Source organism: Capra hircus, chromosome 5, assembly GCF_001704415.2.
Source record: "Capra hircus breed San Clemente chromosome 5, ASM170441v1, whole genome shotgun sequence".
In the NCBI taxonomy this organism is placed as follows: Eukaryota; Metazoa; Chordata; class Mammalia; order Artiodactyla; family Bovidae; genus Capra; species Capra hircus.
Genome location: NC_030812.1, coordinates 11756503 through 11775793, shown reverse-complemented (window position 1 = coordinate 11775793; position 19291 = coordinate 11756503). Strand labels below are relative to the sequence as shown.

Here is a 19291-nt window from a genome sequence, read left to right as displayed (position 1 = left end):
GCTTGTTTCCAAATTATAAGAATGGATCCATCCTACAGGAATTTTTCTATAATGTTTACAATATTCATTCACTTTGATGCATGTAGTTGTAATTCATACATTTTCACTAAGACACAGTATTCTACTGCAGTTTATCCGTTCTCCTATTAATGAAATTTTTGTTCATTTTACTCACTCTGTTTAGATTACTGCTCTTATAAACACTGCTGCTATTTATCATTCTTCTGTTAATGCTGATATTGTTGCTTTATTCCATTTATTTTCTTAAATTTGGTCACACTGGACATCTTGTGAGACCTTAAATCCTTGATTGAATCAAGGATTGAACCCAGGCCCTGGCAATGAAAGCACTAAGTCCTAACTGCTGGACTGCCAGGGAACTTGCCTTTTGTGTATCTAAGAAATGGCATCTGGGGAAGAATGAAAATCTAAAGCTGAGCTCATTTCTCTTGGTTTCCATCTTCTCCTAATATCTGATAATTTTTAATTTCCTTTCTAGTATCTGATGTTCACCAGCCAATTAAAAACAAATTTAAATACACACATACACACAAACACACATACTTGTATACACTCACCACACACATGCATATATACACATCTCAGCATTTTCAGCTTTTCTCAGATGGAGAGTTAGCTCTAATTACTTAGTCTGCTGTTCTCAGATGTGGGTTTCTCTTATTTTCTTTGGTTTTTGCATATGCCATCCTGACTAGATTATGAAAGACTCCTATGTGGATACTAGATCCATAGTATGCATTCAGAACTTGATAGACTGCCTGCCACACAATAAACAATCCCTGTGTCAAAAAATGTAACAAGTACAAGTCTTGGCAACTTATAAGAATGTGTGGCTTGATACTGGGAAAAGAAAATAAGCAAACATCATTTTAAGATTCCTAAAGATTAATAATGGCCATGACATTCCTCAGAAAGGACAAAAGAAGTCAAAGGACTGAAGAAACAGCGATAGAATCGGGGGGAAGCTGACTTTGTTTTTTGGCTATGGCTGAATCTGGTGTATTTTTAAGGTACTTAAGTGAAGCTATTTGAGTCAAACTGAGAAATGTAGATTGGAACTTCAGAAAAGAGGTAAGTGCTGGATACATGATGTAAGTTATCTCTTTTACAGTATTTGCTAAGAGAAAGAAGAAATATAAAGAGACAGCAGCTGAGTATAAAACACTAGAGAATTTCTAGAAACATCAAGGGGCTAAGTAAGAAGAACACTTAAAGAAGAAAGATGAGTGTTGAGAGTAGGAAGAGGAAACTTAGAGGAATGTAGCTTAATGCAAGATAATGAGGAAGGCAGTCTGGGAAAAGCAATTATTGCATGATCAAATGTGGCTGAAAGGTTAATAAAGGTCTGGAATGAAAAAAGTATTATAATAAATAACACCTATTCAGTAATCAAGGCAGGCAAGAATGTGGAGGGTTGGAGAGATTTGAATTTTTAAGTGAGAAGAAAGGTTTAGGAAAGAGTTTAGATGATTTTAAGCAGGCATTAAGAGGACAACAGAACAACAGACACACTAATGAATAGATCTGAGGGCTTAAAGGAAGGCAGGCAGACAATATGTGAGTGAACATGAATTTGCACAATTTTGTGACTTTTGCCAACAAAGTTAACATCTTGGGGTGAGAAAGAAATCAGTTTTCTAGAAAGAGAAAGGAATTAGTTTACAGGAAACCATGAGAAATTCATTTCTTGACATTTTGAAGATTAATATTTGGAAAAGAGAATGGATAGTGGGATACAGATTTGAGAGTTAACTACATAGAAATGACAATTTAAATTAATGGCATATGCAGATGTTTACATGGCATAATTTTTTTAGTTAAAAAAAAAGACCTTTTTCTTAGAGAGAAATTATACCTAATCTAAAAATATTAATAGCTTCCATTCCTATTAATGAGTTTGGATTTGTTTTTGAGAACTTGAAAACTATCCTATTTTAATTTTAAGAATAATTCCATTATAACCAAATGGCAATAAGAATCCTAAAATTATAACTATTAGGAATAAACTCACGAAACCCAAAGGGATTGCAGATATATGCTTGAGTATAGCAGTTGTTAAACCACTATTATGAAAAACTCTCCTAACCCTTGCCTTTGTGTATAGGCAGTTATTATCTGGGGAAAACACAAGCAAAACAAAACATATGCAGGGCTACTATTTTACCAGTAGAGACATGAATGGCCACAATGGCTGTTTAAAATTGATGTCTGTTCTAATTACTTAAGTTTCATGCTCCAGTGGTTGTGAAACTTTTACGATATAACCTCTGCTCATATTTGGGCTTCCCAGGTGGTGCAGTGGTAAAGAATCCACCTGCCAATGCAGGAGACACAAGAGACGCAGATTCAATCCTGGGGTTGGGAAGATCCCGTGGAACAGGAAATGGCAACCCAATCCAGTATTCTTTGCCAGGAGAATTCCATGGAGGAGGCTGGTGGCCTATACAGTCCATGGGGTCACAGAGAGTCGGACACGACTGAGCACTTACACACAAATACACACACACCTGCTCATATTATATTCACTGAATTACTAATATATAACATTTCATTACTTCTCACACTCTAAAGTGCATTTTACATATATAACCATATATAACTTTATCATCATAACAACCTTTCAGTACAAAAGGGAATCATTAGAACTCTTATTTCATGCTCAAATTCAAAGCTCCTTCTACTAATAACAGTGACCCTGAATAAATTCACCTGAAAATGAACAGTCACTTCACTTATAACACAGAATAGTTATTATTATTGTAACAAAATCATCATACCATTTGGTGATGCCATAACACTCTTTAATAATATCCTGGAGTACGGCACGATAGAAGAGGGACTCAGTAGGTAGCTAAAAAAAAGCATATAGATATGAGCACAAGAAACAACTAAAAAACAGAAATTAAATCAATGCTTGAGAGTCGGGACCATAAGTGAATGTTAGAAACCTGAGTTTGCTGTTAACATAGAGGATAATATTATTACTCTTCTATTCTAAATAAAATGTACCTGGGGGCTAATTCTCACTGAGAAAATAGAAGAAACTATAAAAGAAGTAGTAGTGAATGAAGTAGAAAAGGAATAATCAAAGAAAAATGAGCTAACGTCCCAAATGGAGTGCTTACCATTTAAAAACGTAGAAATAAACTTTCACAACTGCATCAGCACTGTGTAAGAGAGAAGTAGGGTGTGTGCAAAAGAGCAGAGAATGTGGGTCTTTCCTCATAGATGTGGATTAGAGATTTAACCTAGGATGCTGAGCCAGAGAGGAAAAGCACTACACTACATGAGGACATTCCAAAATATGGTCATTTCCTAGGGAAAAAGAAGTGCGAAGTGTCCATGAAGGTCCAAAGGTAGGGAAGAAGGTCTTAATGATGCATAATAGTTTCAAAGAAGTAGAGGGTAATAAAGCACTATACATAAAAGAAAAATGCTTCACCGTGGCAATGTAAGATGTACTCTTACACTAAGAAACTGTAAATAGCGGCCAAAGACCTTTTAATACTGATAGTATAGAAAATTCAACACAAGTATCAGGAATAATAACCCTGTTTCCATGTCAAGTTACTGTTGGAAAAAAAGAAAAACAAGCAAGCATGGAAGGAGTTCAACAATAATTGAATACCTCTGAGTAGTCAAATAAGGTAAAAACTGTTTTAAAGATAGAGTTCAATGAAACGTGCATATCTAATAAGTTATCCTTTTGTAACTTCAATTCTCCTTCTGAGCCCCACATTGTTACTAGCATTTGTTTTCAACTATCTGGTCCCATCACTTCATGGGAAATAGATGGGGAAACAGTGGAAACAGTGTCAGACTTTATCTTTTGGGGCTCCAAAATCACTGCAGATGGTGATTGCAGCCAGGAAATTACAAGACGCTTACTCCTTGGAAGAAAAGTTATGACCAACCTAGATAGCATATTCAAAAGCAGACACATTACTTTGCCAACAAAGGTCCGTTTAGTCAAGGCTATGGTTTTTCCAATGGTCATGTATGGATGTGAGAGTTGGACTGTGAGGAAAGCTGAGCGCCGAAGAATTGATGCTTTTGAACTGTGGTGTTGGAGAAGACTCTTGAAAGTCCCTTGGACTGCAAGGAGATCCAACCAGTCCATTCTGAAGGAGATCAGCCCTCGGTGTTCTTTGGAAGGAATGATGCTAAAGCTGAAACTCCAGTACTTTGGCCACCTCATGCGAAGAGTTAACTCACTGGAAAAGACTCTGATGCTGGGAGGGATTGGGGGCAGGAGGAGAAGGGGACGACAGAGGATGAGATGGCTGGATGGCATCACCGACTCAATGGATGTGAGTTTGAGTGAACTTCAGGAGATGGTGATGGACAGGGAGACCTGGTGTGCTGCGATTCGTGGGGTCGCAGAGTCAGACACGACTGAGTGACTGAACTGAACTGAACTGAACTGAGAACACATTGGATTCAAGTGGAGTTTAGCAGAAAATAAACATTTTGCCTACGTGCTGAGGCAGGAAACCTATTCTACTGCCCTGCTTCCCCATTTAAGATCAAGTTCCTACACTGTGTGTCCCAGATACTAAGACTAAAAAAAAAAATCTCAAGTTGGCAGTTGAGAGTCAACCATTATTTCTTGGGTCTTTACCTGATGGCATTGCCTTCTTAAGTCACTGGAGAACATCTGACTTGTTGGATCTTGAGAGAGCACTTTGAACACAAGTTATATGCTCACTGGATGGTGGGACCAGTGAGAAGGGTGTTTCTAGTAGGAAATGGTATTAGTAATACCACAGTTTCCAACCCAACTCCTAAATGACTCACTGAAAAACAGACATATACATACTTGAGTGCCCACACTAAAATTTATAACCTTCAAAAGGCACACTCCTTATACAAAATTTCTTTCCAAACACAACTCCTTGACTTACGACAAAATCTCTGATTTATAAACTTTCATTTCCTGAAGAGTTTTCCAAAAATTTCATTAAGAATTTCCCATCTCTGGATATATTTTCTATTTGATAGTTTTTGATCTTGAGTAATTCTTTTCTGCAGTACCTACAATCTCTATTATCTGTCCCTCATTTCCCCCAAATCCTTTTAGTTCTCTCACAGAAATGTTGAAATCCCTTTTCATATATTAATACCTACTCATACTGTTCTACTGAAATTTAAGACATTCTGGGAAATATTTAATGAAGTGAAATATTAGAATTATAGTTGCTTACAAAATTAATTTTTTTTGATTAGTTATAATAGATAGGAATTTCAATTTTATGTAAATTTTATATAAAATTTCTAAAAATATTGAAGCTGTTGTTTGAGCTGAGGAAACCTGGATCTGATGTCCCACTACCAAGCCACGATGCTATTTTGCTTCTTCCACATTTTGGCAAAGATGGGGTATCATCAATTTTTTTATTATACACTTTCATGTAGGAAAGCTGAGAAGAAACTCTTAAAGCACTCCTTTCCCACGCCTTTTAGAAAAATTATATAAAATGATATTCAGATAATTTACAAATACATGTATATTTATTTATAATTAAAAACTGACTATATAAAGGCCACCAAAACCCCAAGAAACATACTTTAAGCAAGAGAACATACAACCATGGAATGCACAGAGGAATACAAACAGGATAGAATAAATCACCATTCCCCAGTAACCCTGAGTAAAGAACTTTACAGCTGTTTCCTAAGAGAAAGGAAAGAGAGTTATGAAGTGCCTTCGAATGTGCACTCCTACAATAACCGGGACTATCCATCCTGGTAAATACAGATGGGGGTAAGTGGGAAAGAAGTCAACATCTTCCGAGCAGCCTATGCCTGACTATTCCAGGAAAAAGCTGGATGTGCCTCAGAGTTTACTTTCTTTCCTTTGCAGATGATAAATCAACTTAACACTTTAATGAATTTTAAAATGAGAGGGAGCAGACAGAGGACACTCTTAAAGGATGTATATGTATATTAAGACATACATGTTCCAGGTCTAGTAGACAGGGCACTAAGCTGGAAAAACTCTACAATTAATTGAGCTAGAATGTACTATTAAACTTGTGCTCTGTATCATGTTCTCATGTAAGTTTGGGGAATACTTAACTCACAAGATGGGCTGTAAACATGAGCAAGCACTTGGGCAACTGAAGAGCAGAGCACAAATGCACTGGGGCATTACTATGATTAACGCTCTTTCCTCTTCCAGACCCCTCAGGAACCACTGTTTTGATCTGTACTATAGTCAAGAGCTTGGGCTCCAGAGTCAGAGATTCAAATCTCACTGTTCACTACTTAACAGTTTTCTTGTGTGTATTGTGAGATAATAGTCCCCACCTCAGAGGCCATGTATGTGGCACTTTAATTGATAAAGCAAACTTCGAACTGAACTTTGGTAAGCACTGTATGAAACTAAGTTTTCATTTTCATGATCATAATTAATCACCTAAAACAGTAACAAGAGTTGATATGTATTGAACACTTACTACGTGACATTGTTTTAAGCATTTTACATCTTTCACTCATTTAATTCTCACAAAAACTCTATGAGAAAGGTATTACTATTACTCTTAGTTTTATGATTGTTACTATGTGTATTTTACAGATAAAGAAATTAAGCTGTGGAGAAATCATGATGTGACCCCAGCTCACTAAGCCAGTAACTGATGTAAGACAGGACGCAAATCAGCCGTCAGAGACTAAAGCCTACATGCTTAAAGTATGCTCGAATGTCTTCAAAAAATCAGTTTTGTCAGTTTTTAGGTAGCTACAATCAATATTTTTTAAAGTGTGCTCAGTCGTGTCCAACTCTTTGCAGCCCCATGGACTGTAGCCCGCCAGGTTTCTCTGTCCATAGAATTTTCCAGTCAAGAATACTGGATTGGGTTGTCATTTCCTCCTCCAGGGGATCTTCCCAACTCAGGGATCGAACCTGCGTCTCTTGTGCCTCCTGCATTGGCAGGCGGATTCTTTACCACTAGTGCCACCTGGGAAGCTCCTACTTAAAAAAAAAAAAAATCCACACAAAGTTCTTAGCATTGTGTCTGACCCAAAGTAAGCACTCAGTAAATGATACCTGTTACTACTGATATACTATTATTATATTTAAAAATTAAAATTGCCATGTTAATACTCTGAAAAGAAGCTAAAAAGAAATCTCTAAAATTTAGGTCCAGTAAGAAAATTTTGTGATAAATTTAAAAGGAACTCTTTAAAAAAAATGTTACAAATATTAAGACATTTCATAAATCATAAAGTAGAGGATAAAGCAATTACATTGAATACATTTAACATCTGTTTACATATAAAAACTCATTTGGTTGTTGCAACTAATAACTAATGAAGTCAAAAAAAAAAAAAGTTAAAAAACAACCAAATAAAATGTGTGCTTTGAACTATAGTTAAAAAATAAATTCAATGCTATACCTGGTTTATCTTTGCTTGAACTAAGCCCATAAAAGCTTGAAAGTCAGCAACAACATTCTTCAGAAATATTTATAGACTGTTTAATATAATATGAAGAAATGAGACCCTAGTATAAGAGTATAATGTAGAAGTTTTCCTAAAAGCTTAATTTTCTTTTCCTGAGAGTTCAATTCTCTTTTATAATAAAGTAAACTTACAGAAAATGTGTAAGTTTGAATATGAAGAGGAGACAAGAAAAGTGAGCATTAAAATCCATCAGGTTTTAGGTTCACTAGCAGGTCAAGTATGAAGAGCACTTTGAGAAAACCTATCACTTTCATCAGCTGGATTAGAGTAAACACTCTCACTTACCCCTTGGCCAACTGCAACCCGCTCCAGGGCCTTTAAGGAGAAAAAAATAAGACAAAGATAGTTGATATGTTTAGTCTTATCTTATAAAACTTATAAACACATTATATGAGGGCTTGTAAAAGAGACATTTAAAGAGATTAATTAACTGATAAAATAATAGTTTATACACTTACAAGTGTTAATATCATGAAGGAATGCTAACTGGTACACTTGTATAATTTAGGGCTGCTATATGCATGCGTGTCATGTACACAAACACATACACACTGCAACTGCGTACACTCTTTGAACTTAGAAGGAATTAGAAAACAGGAAAGATAAAGACACATTCTTGGCTCTCTTTTATTGCAGCTAAAACAAATAAATCCAAAGCTATTATAATATATACATAATAAACATAATTTACATGCTATGTTTTATTTTCTTCCAATTTTTAAAAAACATATAATTTTATCTCTTATTAAACAGAAGGATATTGAACAAATCACGGCTGAAATCTTAGCTTACAAAGGACATGATTTTGGTCTGCATGGTCTGCAAATTCAAATCAAATTCACGTATGATCAACTCACTTTAAGAGAAAGCAATACATATTTTTACAATTTTACATGTAGTTGGTTTTACATTTATATTTAAAATATAAAATATTTTTATAAAACATTTCCTAGTATTTCTAACAAATACTCATAATACAATATACATGAAAGATTTGTTATAATTTAAATATGAAATAGAGCCTTCTGAAACTTTCTGTTTGTTTTAGAAACATACATTTCCACACTTACGTTGTTTTATAACTGAATCACATGAAAATATTTTAACTAAAATTTTATTTTTAAAGCTTTAATTAGAAAATTTTTCAAACATAAAAGTAGTAAAATGTTACAGATTTGCATATACTTCCTAATTCAAAGTACTCATATTTGCTTCAGATGCCTATGTCTTCTTAAATATTACTTTTTAGATTTAGCTGAATCATATCCTTTTAAAGCTGAAAGAAAACTTACAGATTATCCAAAGTGCAATTTTTGCAGATGCACAAGGTCACTGACAATGAAAGGAACTTGCCACAAGTTGCAAAGTTAGTTAGCAGGTGAGTGGGAACTAAAAACTTGTTTTCCAAATCCCAATTTACTTTTCATGATCTCATGTCATGAAGATTTAGTGGGAAAATGAGCTCATGTTATGAAAGTTTGCTTCACAGAAATTGTTTGAAGAAAAAAATGGAACTTTTCCATTGACTTCAAGGATACCTTCACTGAACATCAAGAGCAAGAGTGTTATGAATACAGATGATGATTATTAAATAATAAACTTTTTATTTTATATTGGGTGTTCACTGGAAGGACTGATGCTAAAGCTGAAACTCCAATACTTTGGCCACCTCATGTGAAGAGTTGACTCATTGGAAAAGACTCTGATGCTGGGAGGGATTGGGGGCAGGAGGAGAAGGGGACGACCGAGGATGAGATGGCTGGATGGCATCACCGACTCGATGAACATGAGTTTGGGTGAACTCCGGGAGTTGGTGACGGACAGGGAGGCATGGCGTGCTGCAATTCATGGGGTCGCCAAGAGCTGGATACGACTGAGTGACAGAACTGACTGAAATGAATAGACAATTCTCTGGTAGCTAAGAAGGTAAAGAATCTGACTGCATTGCAGGAGACCTGGGTTTGATCCCTTGGTTGGGAAGATTCCCTGCAGGAGAGAACAGCAACCCATTTCAGTATTCTTCTCTGGAGAAATTTATGGACAGTGGAAGCCTGGTGGACTATGGTTCTTGGGATTGAAAAGAGTCAGCCAGACATGAAAAGAGTCAGTCAGACATGACTGACTGACTAATATTATAGCCAATTAACAATACTGTGACAGACAAGTTTTTAATTATATATTATTTGGTGTCAATACAAATATCATATAGCAAAGGGCTATTTTTGGTATGTGTTATTGATGAGTTTACTTTAGAAAACCAAATGTTAACTTTTCATTACATGATCAAAGATAAACAGGTAGGTAATAAACAGTTTCTTACAAATATAAACATTTTTCTTGGCCAATAAATATAGATGATGAAGAGAATATACTAAGTATTCATTTCATACTAATATAAAATATTTTGAAATTTTATCAGGCTAAAAGTATGCTGATAAGATTACACTAATATAATTCATTTTCCCCCCTCTGGTTAGTACCCTTAACAATTCATCTGAAAGTGTTACCACAAAGATATCTCTCTGTCTCACTCTCTCAATCCTTTAAGCTCTGAATATTTGTAGAAAAGGTGAGTTATGAGAAAAAAGGCAATGAAACAAGAAACACCAAAAAAATGTTCCTTAGACTTTCTAAGTTTAGTCAATAAAAGAAATCCCCGTGAGTAAAGACAAGGATAGAGCTAGTAGGAAAGGGGTATTCTATAAGAAGCTGACATTAGTCAGGCAAAGTGGTTGATAAATTCTTTATTTTGGAATTTACTTTTCAAAAACCCTTCTTTATGGTTTGTTGAATGTTTAGTTACAGCAAACAATTTTGTTTTGTTAATATACTATATTCTTTTATCTTTCTAAGGGATATTAATTGCTATTATATATTATTTTAGATAGTATCTCTTTTTATTTTGGGTTGTTTTCTCCAAGTTGCTTCTTTCCTATTTGTTTATCTGATCTCTATTCTTTCCTGTTAGACTTTCTTAGACAGCTAATGATTCTTGGCCATCTGCTGATAATTAAAATGTGGGTATCATAAACTTGAACAGAAGCACTGTGCTTATGAGAGGACTATTAATTGCAGACCTCACCACAAAGGTCCTATTTTATCATAAAATTTCTAATGCCAGTATCTTCAGACTTTTCTCTTAGGCTAGTCAGATTCCCTACAAAAAGACTATTTCAATTTCTTCTTGCTTAGAGGAATCAGCAAACTAAAATGGACAGGAATGGGCAAATTTAATTCAGATGACCATTATATCTACTACTGCGGGCAAGAATCCCATAGAAGAAATGGAGTAGCCCTCATAATCAACAAAAGAGTCTGAAATACAGTACTTGGTTACAACCTCAAAAATGACAGAATGATCTTGGTTTGTCTCCAAGGCAAGCCATTCAGTACCACAGTAATCCAAGTCTATGTCCCAACCATGGATGCCAAAGAAATTGATCCGTTCTATGAAGACCTAGAGGACCTCCTAGAACTAACACCTAAAAAAGATGTTCTATTCATCATCGGGGATTGGAATGCAAAAGTAGGAAGTCAAGACATATCTTGAGTAACAGGCAAGTTTGGTCTTGGAGAACAAAATTAAGTAGGGCAAAGGTTAACTGAATTCTGCCAAGAGAATGCATTAGTCATAGCAAATACCTTTTTTTAAAAACACAAGAGATGACTTTATACATGGACATCACCAAATGGTCAATACTGAAATCAAACTGATCACATTCTTCGTAGCTGAAGATGGAGAAGCTGTATATAGTCAGCAAAAACAAGACCTGGACCTGACTGTGGCTCAGATCATCTACTTCTCATAGCAAAATTCAGGCTTAAACTAAAGAAAACAGGAAAAACCCCTTGGCCAACCAGGCATGACTTAAATCAAATCCCATGTGAATTTTCAGTAGAGGTAATGAATAGATTCAAGGGATCAGATCTAGTTAACACTGTGCTTGAAGAACTGTGGACAGAGGTCCGTAGTACTGTACAGGAGGCAGCAAACAAAACCATCCCAAAGAAAAAGAAAAGCAAGAAGGCAAAGTGGTCATCTGAGGAGGCTTTACAGCCAGCTGAAGAACAAAGAGAAGTGAAAAGCAAGGCAGAGAGGGAAAGGTACATCCAATTAACTGACGAGTTTCAAAAAATAGCCAGAAGAAACAAGAAGGTCTTTTTCAATGAACAATGCTTAGTAATACAAGAAAACAACAAAAGGGCAAAGACTAGCAATCTCTTCAGGAAAACTGGAAACATCATGGGAGGATTCCACCCAAAGATGGACACAGTAAGGGATAAAAATGGTAGAGACCTAGTGGATGGCGAAGAGATCGAGAAGAGATGGAAAGAATACATGGAAGAACTGTATAAAGAAGATCCGAATGAGCCAGATTACTACAAAGGTCTGCTTAGTCACCCAGTCAGACGATCTGGAGAGCAAAGTCAAGTGGGCCTTAAAAAGCACTGCTGTTAATAAAGCTAGAAAATGTGATGAAATTCCAGCAGAACTATTCAAATCCCAAAAGGATGATTCTATCAAGGTTTTGCATTCACTATGTCAGCAACTCTGGAAGACCCAGCAGTGGCTACAGGACTGGAAAATAGTCAATCATAATTCCAATCACTGCAGATGGTGACTGCAGCCATGAAGTTAAAAGACACTTGCTCCTTGGAAGAAAAACTATGACAAACCTAGACAGCATTTTAAAAAGCAGAGATATTATTTTGCTGACAAAGGTAGAATAGTCAAAGCTATGGTTTTTCCAGTAGTCACAGATGGATGTGAGAGTTGGACTATAAAGAAAGCTGAGCACCTAAGAATTGATGCTTTGGAACTGTGGTGTTGGAGAAGACTCTTGAGAGTCCCTTGGCCCGCAAGGAGGTCCAACCAGTCAATCCTAAAAGAAATCAGTCCTGAATATTATTGGAAGGACTGATACTAAAGCTGAAGCTCCAATACTTTGGTCGCCTGATGTGAAGAACTGACTCACTGGAAAAGACCCTGATGCTGAGAAAGATTGAAGGCAGGGGAAGAAGGGAATGACAGAGGATGAGATGGTTGGATGGCATCATCAACTCGATGGACATGAGTTTGAGCAAGTTCTGGGAATTGGTGATGGACAGGGAAGCCTGGCGTGCTGCAATCCATGGAGTTGCAGAATCATACATAACTGAGTGACTGAACTGAACTGAACTGAATCCTAATCCCCATGGAGGGTAGTACCAGAATGTGCTAACCATTGGACAATTGCACTTATCTGCCATGCTAGTAAGGTCATGCTTAAAATCTTGCATGCTAGGCTTCAGAATTATGCGAACCAAGAACCTCCAGATGTCCAAGCTGGATTTAAAAAAGGAAGAGGAACTGGAAATCAAATTGCCAACATTTGCTGGATTATAGAAAAAGCAAGGGAATTTCAGAAAAACATCCATCTTTGTTTCATGGACTACACTATCGCCTTTGACTGTGTAGATCGTGACAAACTGGAAAGCTCTTAGAGACATGGGAATACCAGACCACCTTACCTGTCTCCTGAGAAACCTGCATGCAGGTTAAGGGGTAACAGGTAGAATCCTGTATGGAAAAACTGACTGGTTCAATATAGAGAAAGGAGTATGATAGGGCTATCCGCTGTCACCCTATCTATTTAACCAATATGCTGAGCACATCAGGAGCAATGCCGAACTGGATGAGTTACAAGCCAGAAGTCAAGATAGGCAGGAGAAACATCAACAACCTCAGATATATGGATAATAACCACTTTAATGGCAGAAAGTGAAGAGGAACTAACAAGCCTCTTGATGAGGGTGAAGGAGGAGAGTGAAAGATCTGGCTTAAGACTCAATATTAAAAAAAACTAAGATCATGGCATCTGGCCCCATTACTACATGGCAAATAGAAAGGGAAAGGGTGGAAATAATGACAGATTTCCTCTTCTTGGGCTCCAAAATCACTGCAGATGGAGACTGCAGTCATGAAATCAGAAGACAATTGCTTCTTGGCAGGAAAGCAATGACAAACCTAGACAGTGTGTTGAAAAGCAGAGACATCACTCTGCTGGCAAAGGTCCATACAGTCAAGGCTATGATCTTCCCAGTGGTCAGGTACAGTTGTGAGAGCTGGACTGTAAAGAAGGCAGAATGCCAAAGAATTGAAGCCTTCCAACTCTGATGCTGGAAAAGACTCTTAAGCGTCCCTTGGACAGCAAGGAGATCAAACCAGTCAATCTTAAGGGAGATTAACCCTGAATATACCCTGAAAGGACTGATGCTGAAGCTCCAGTATTTTGTTCATCTGATGTGAAGAGACAACTTATTGGAATAGTCTCTGATTATTATCAAAATAATGACCACATAATAGTTAATTTTCCTTGAGGTTGTACATTAGAAACATTATTGTAGAAACTACATTTTACATTTATGATGGCAAAGTCCATTAACACCATTTAACTGGCATTTGGTCCTTTTTAGACCAACATAACACCACAAACAGAGAAAACTGTGGGCCAAAGTGTTCTAGATCTAAGGATAAGAGCCAACTCAGACATTTTAAATAAAGATTTCAGTTAACTAGTTAGGTACTTCCTATCCCAGATAGTTTAATAATATTTTTTCCATTTTATGAAAACTTAGGAGACCAATGATCTGCTACACACACACACACACACACACACACACCACAGAGCTGTGGATAAAGCACTAAAGTAATTCTGAGTTTAAGAATTGGTTGTTGGTACACTTTATATGATAATTAAAGTAATTACATGTAAAAAATTAAGTACCATAATGCAGAATTAAAGTATAACTATAAATTGTGACCATACTGCATGCAGAGTGAATAATGTTGTAAAGGCAAGCCATTTTTTTCCCCTCATAATTTGCAGTGCATAAAAGCATTAATAAAGATGCTCTGCAAAATTTGGCATTTAACAGAGCCAAAGAAATAAATTCAGCAACATCCGGATAAAGCTCTTAGTTGAGAAAGAACAAATCCTACCAAACAGGCTGACATTCTGGCATTACGGCCACAGCACCATTTCTCTTCCTTCAAATAGTGGCACATTGGAAATCCCCGCCTTTCTTGGGTATATTCTGCAGATGGAAGAAAAATATGAATTATTTAAATAAAATTCTTCCTTTTTTAGTTAAAGTAAATAATCTATTGAGAGCGCAAATCAGTCATTTGAAAGTCAAACAGTAGTTAAACATGGAAGTGGTAATGTTTAACAGCTCATTCCAGTATGTTAATTGAAAACATATTAATGTTATGAAAATGGCATTTTCTCAACAACAGCTGTTTTGCGTTCAATCTCCAGGTCTGATACCAGCCAATTTACCAAAATTATTTCTCAAAGATTTAGCAAAAGCAATTTAAAATGGAAATACTTTTCATGTTCAGTGTAACTATAGAAGATAAGTAATGAGATACCGGGCATTTTCTGCTGACCCAACTTTCTAATAAAATGATTTATTAAATGTGACATTTGGCCATTTATTCCAGAACAATATTAATTTATTCCCAACAATGTTGAAGCATCAATATTTTTTCCCCAGCCACAGTGTTCACTTTCCAGAACGGCTGTATGCACTCTTCTTTTTTCCATTATATTAATAGGATGTTACATTTTCAACTGTGATTCAGTTTGGCTCAAATGGATTTATGGTTTAAGTAACAACAACAAAAGTCAACATTCACTACTTAATCACACATATCTGCTGTTGACTCACTTATAGAGTTATATATGTAACTTGCTGATGTTAAAACCCCTTATGAACAACTAATAATTACACAGCATTTCTGACAAGGAAAAAAAAATCTATTTTAAATTAAAGCCTGGAAAATAAGAACTCAAGCTTATCAAAAGTGGTAATGAAAAGAAAATTGGATACATATACATTTTTTATTAGGTTAAAAAGCAAAATAAAACTAGAAAATAAGAAAATGGTTTAAAACAAAGTATTACTGAGGCTGTTGCTGTCGTTTAGTCACTAAGTGTGTCTGACTCTTTTGCAACCCTTATAGCCCACCAGGCTCCTCTGTCCGTAGGATTTCCCAGGCAAGAATACTGGAGTGGGTTGTCATTTCCTCCTCCAGGGGACCTTCCCAAACCAGGGACTGAACCCAAATCTCCTGCATTAGCAGATGGATTCTTTACCACTGAGCTACCAGTGAAGCAATACTGTTGATGTTCAGTTCAGTTCAGTCGCTCAGTCATGTCCTACTCTTTGTGACCCCATGAATCGCAGCACGCCAGGCCTCCCTGTCCATCACCAACTCCTTCAGTTCACTCAGACTCACGTCCATCAAGTCAGTGATGCCATCCAGCCATCTCATCCTCTGTCGTCCTCTTCTCCTCCTGCCCCCAATCCCTCCAGCATCAGAGTCTTTTCCAGTGAGTCAACTCTTCGCATGAGGTGGCCAGAGTACTGGAGTTTCAGCTTTAGCATCGTTCCTTCCAAAGAACACCCAGGGCTGATCTCCTTCAGAATGGACTGGTTGGATCTCCTTGGAGTCCAAGGGACTCTCAAGAGTCTTCTCCAACACCACAGTAGATTCCACCAAATAAACGTTTGTGTTATGAAATATCAGATGGTTTTCGATTAAAATAGAGAAAATTTAAGTTTCATATAGACATGAGCCTGTGATAGTGATTTCCTTCTTTCTTTTAATTAGGATTTTATAATTGACCTTATTTGATAATCATATGGAAGATGGAAGGCATATTCCTTGCCCCAGGAATATAAATAATAACAATGCTAGTATTTATACAACACAATATTGTTAAACACTGTTATAAGTACTTTAAATGTATTAATTACCTTTAAATGCTAGGAGCTTTCGTATTAACAAGTCCCCACAGCAATTCTATGAAATAGGTATACTATGGTTCTCATGTTTCAGGCAGAGAAACTAAGCACAGGGACTTGAAGAGAATTGCCTGAGTTGCAAATCTAGCACATGACAGACCTGGAATTTAAACCAGCAGTCTGACTCCAGAGGCCATGCTCTTAACCACCAGGCTATATAAACAACTTCACTTACAATTGTCCAGGACTCATGGAGCTCTAGAAGCCTACCCAAGTCCAAGGGACCCCAGTCTACTTCCTTCATCAATTACCAAGATGGCTTGAAAGAGAGGGTTGAGTTTTACTGAAGGCTTTACGATTTAACCAAAACATGATTATTGCTAAATGAAAGGGTTACTGTAAGTAGTTTAATTCTTTTTCTGACAGCTGAAGAAAGAGCTAAACTTTAAAGAGTAAGGGGCTGAAGAAATGGGGTTTTGGTCTTTTATTGAGAGTGTTTAGGAAAGTCCTAATAAAACCGTTTTTTTTTTTTTTTCCCCCTTCCCCTATCTGCTCTCTCCTTCTTCCTTATAAAGTAACAGAGCATTCAATCTTTAGCTGACTATTCAGCTGTTCAGATTAAAGACTATAATTCCCAGACTCCCATGCAGCCACTAGAATAGCTAGAGATTAAGTTTTGGCTAACAGGATGTGGGCAGAAGAGATGTGCGCAAATGCTCAAAAAGGAGAAAGCTCTCCCCTCCTCACATTATGGTCATGTTGGCAAGCAGATGATGGAGCAACAAGACAGAAGGATTCTGGGTTCTTCGAAGGCTTTTTTGTATAGAGCTCCTTTGTGTGTGTCTGTGTGTTAGACACTCAGTCATGTCTGACTCTGCAACCCCATGGACTATAGCCTGCCAGACTCCTCTGTCCATGGAGTTCTCCAGGCAAGATTAGTGGAACGGGTAGCCATTCTCTTCTCTAGGGGATCTTTCCAACCTAGGCATCGAACCCAAGTCTTTTGCATCACAGACAGATTCTTTACCATCTGAGGGCATCTGTGTGGATGCCCACAGAGCTCCTTTAACTAGCTCTAATCGTCTGCCTTGGGACCGAAACAGAAACATCCATCTGTTTTGTTGAAGTGACTGCTACTTTGGGTTTGAAACTATCTAGCATCTAAATCTTTAATTCAGTGTTTCCCAACTTTTTTTTGTAGCTCAGCACTCAGAGAATATGGTGGATTTTGTAGGTCATAGTGGAATAAACAGATGATGATAACTGTGTTGAGCCAAAACCCATGGGATGAAGGAAGCAATATCACAGGAACTCCCATGTAGCATCCATGACACACTAGTTGAATCCCTCTGTTCTAATTAATACAGGAGTCTTCTTTGACAATGTGTATTTGAGCAGAGACTTACATGAGGAGTCTTTTCATGACTTACAAGTAATGAAAATATTTGTTGGGAAGACTTAATGAAAAGCAAACAAACAGAGCTCCAACAAGACATAGTTAATTTCCAAAAATATAATACTAGAATATTATACAATTTAAAAATTATTGACTAGCAATTTTTCAATTTCTAATAGTCCAACCAAATACCTACAGAACAAATTTGTAGGAATGGAAAAGAGGAGATGACAGTCAGCTTGCTACAAAACAGCAAAAGAATTCCACTTAAGAAACAAGCAATGGATTTGTAATGAAAAGTACAATTAGTGTACCAACTAATAAAAGTATAATTAGTGTACCAAACTGCTCTGCATTTTGCCTTATGCTGCCAGGAAAAAGGCATGTCTACTTGCCCGAAAATAGGTAGAAATTTCCTCCACCAATAATAAGCTAAAATTACTACTTAACATCAGAATGAAATGAGAAGAGTATCTCTGGAACATATATTACAATGGAAGGGGTATATTATTTCCAGGAAAAAAAAAATCTAATATAAGAAATCCATGCCCAAGTTAGTCCAAAATCCTTAACCCACAGAAATTGTAATAAGGTATAACAAAATTTATTCTGTTTCTAAGTCATTCAGTTTTGTGGTGATCTCTCAAACAACATAAGATGATGAATACAGTCTTGAAGTAGCAACAAAGCAGCCAATTACCTCATACAAGGGAACTGAGACAGAAAAACGCACTGCTTGATGAGTACGGCAAGTGTGCTTCCTCAGCGAAGAGCTCCATTTTGATTAGACAGTAAAGCGATCTTCAGAGAATAGTTGCACATAAAGGCAATTTTGGTGATGCATGACTGAATTCAAGAACATTTTGGAATTGAGAAGAGGCAGAAGACAAGGCAGAACAAAGGACATATACACATTTGTTGAGAATCCTGGAAATCAGGAATGAATGGTGAGGCCGGGTTTCTGGTGAGGACTGCCACGAATGGGGATCAAAGGCATGATGGGGCTAGGCCTTCGCATCCCTAGAGATAGTGGTAAGGCTGTGAGTATTGTGGTGGGGGCAGGGAAGGGGATTTTTCAGGGAAATACGGAGCCCTGGGCTTGCCAGCTGATGCATGGTGATAAAGGGGAGCTGCAGATAGGGTTGCATAGGACTGGGGTTCCTCTAGATTTCAGACGATACAGCGTGGAAGCCAGCGGGGGAGCAGTCACACACTGAGTACACTGGGCTGTCACTGGAGAAGTGGAGGCTGAAAGACGGCGAGCATGTTCCCTCACTTGGGCTGGTGAATGTGATGAGGGGGGAAGAGGGTTACTGTCTTCTTTAGGGCTCATCAAACTTTTCTTTGCCCCCAAAATGAAGGCCTATAGATGGGTAACTTTACCATATGCTTAAGTAAGTTCCCCCTCCAACCCTATCTAACGGTGTGAAGGACAGCAGACGGGCAGTCTCATTCACGCACATGGCTCCCCAAACCTCCAACCAAAACACCTCTGAACTTTTTGGGCAGTTTGCAGGAACTGCCAGCCTTGGTTCAGGGTTATGTGACACCACAGGAGAGACTCACTCCTTTGGACATCCAGTGGTTGTGTACTCAATCACCTTGAAGTTCTCTGAA

General features: G+C 37.2%; 1 protein-coding gene across 3 annotated transcripts in view; it reads right to left on the bottom strand.

Annotated features, from left to right (window-relative positions):
• The window catches only part of METTL25 (methyltransferase like 25), a 130511-nt gene that overhangs the window by 48977 nt on the left and 62243 nt on the right, over window positions 1–19291 (bottom strand). For all 3 annotated transcript variants that reach the window (XR_001295652.2, XM_013963711.2, XM_013963710.2), the window contains exons 6-8: window positions 14468–14562; window positions 7771–7800; window positions 2799–2872 (exon numbers count right to left, since the gene is read on the bottom strand). Coding sequence is in view for 2 of the 3 variants with exons in the window: in XM_013963711.2 (XP_013819165.2) it covers window positions 2799–2872; window positions 7771–7800; window positions 14468–14562 (199 nt within the window). In the remaining variant the exon portion in view is untranslated. The remainder of the gene's footprint in view (window positions 1–2798; window positions 2873–7770; window positions 7801–14467; window positions 14563–19291) is intronic.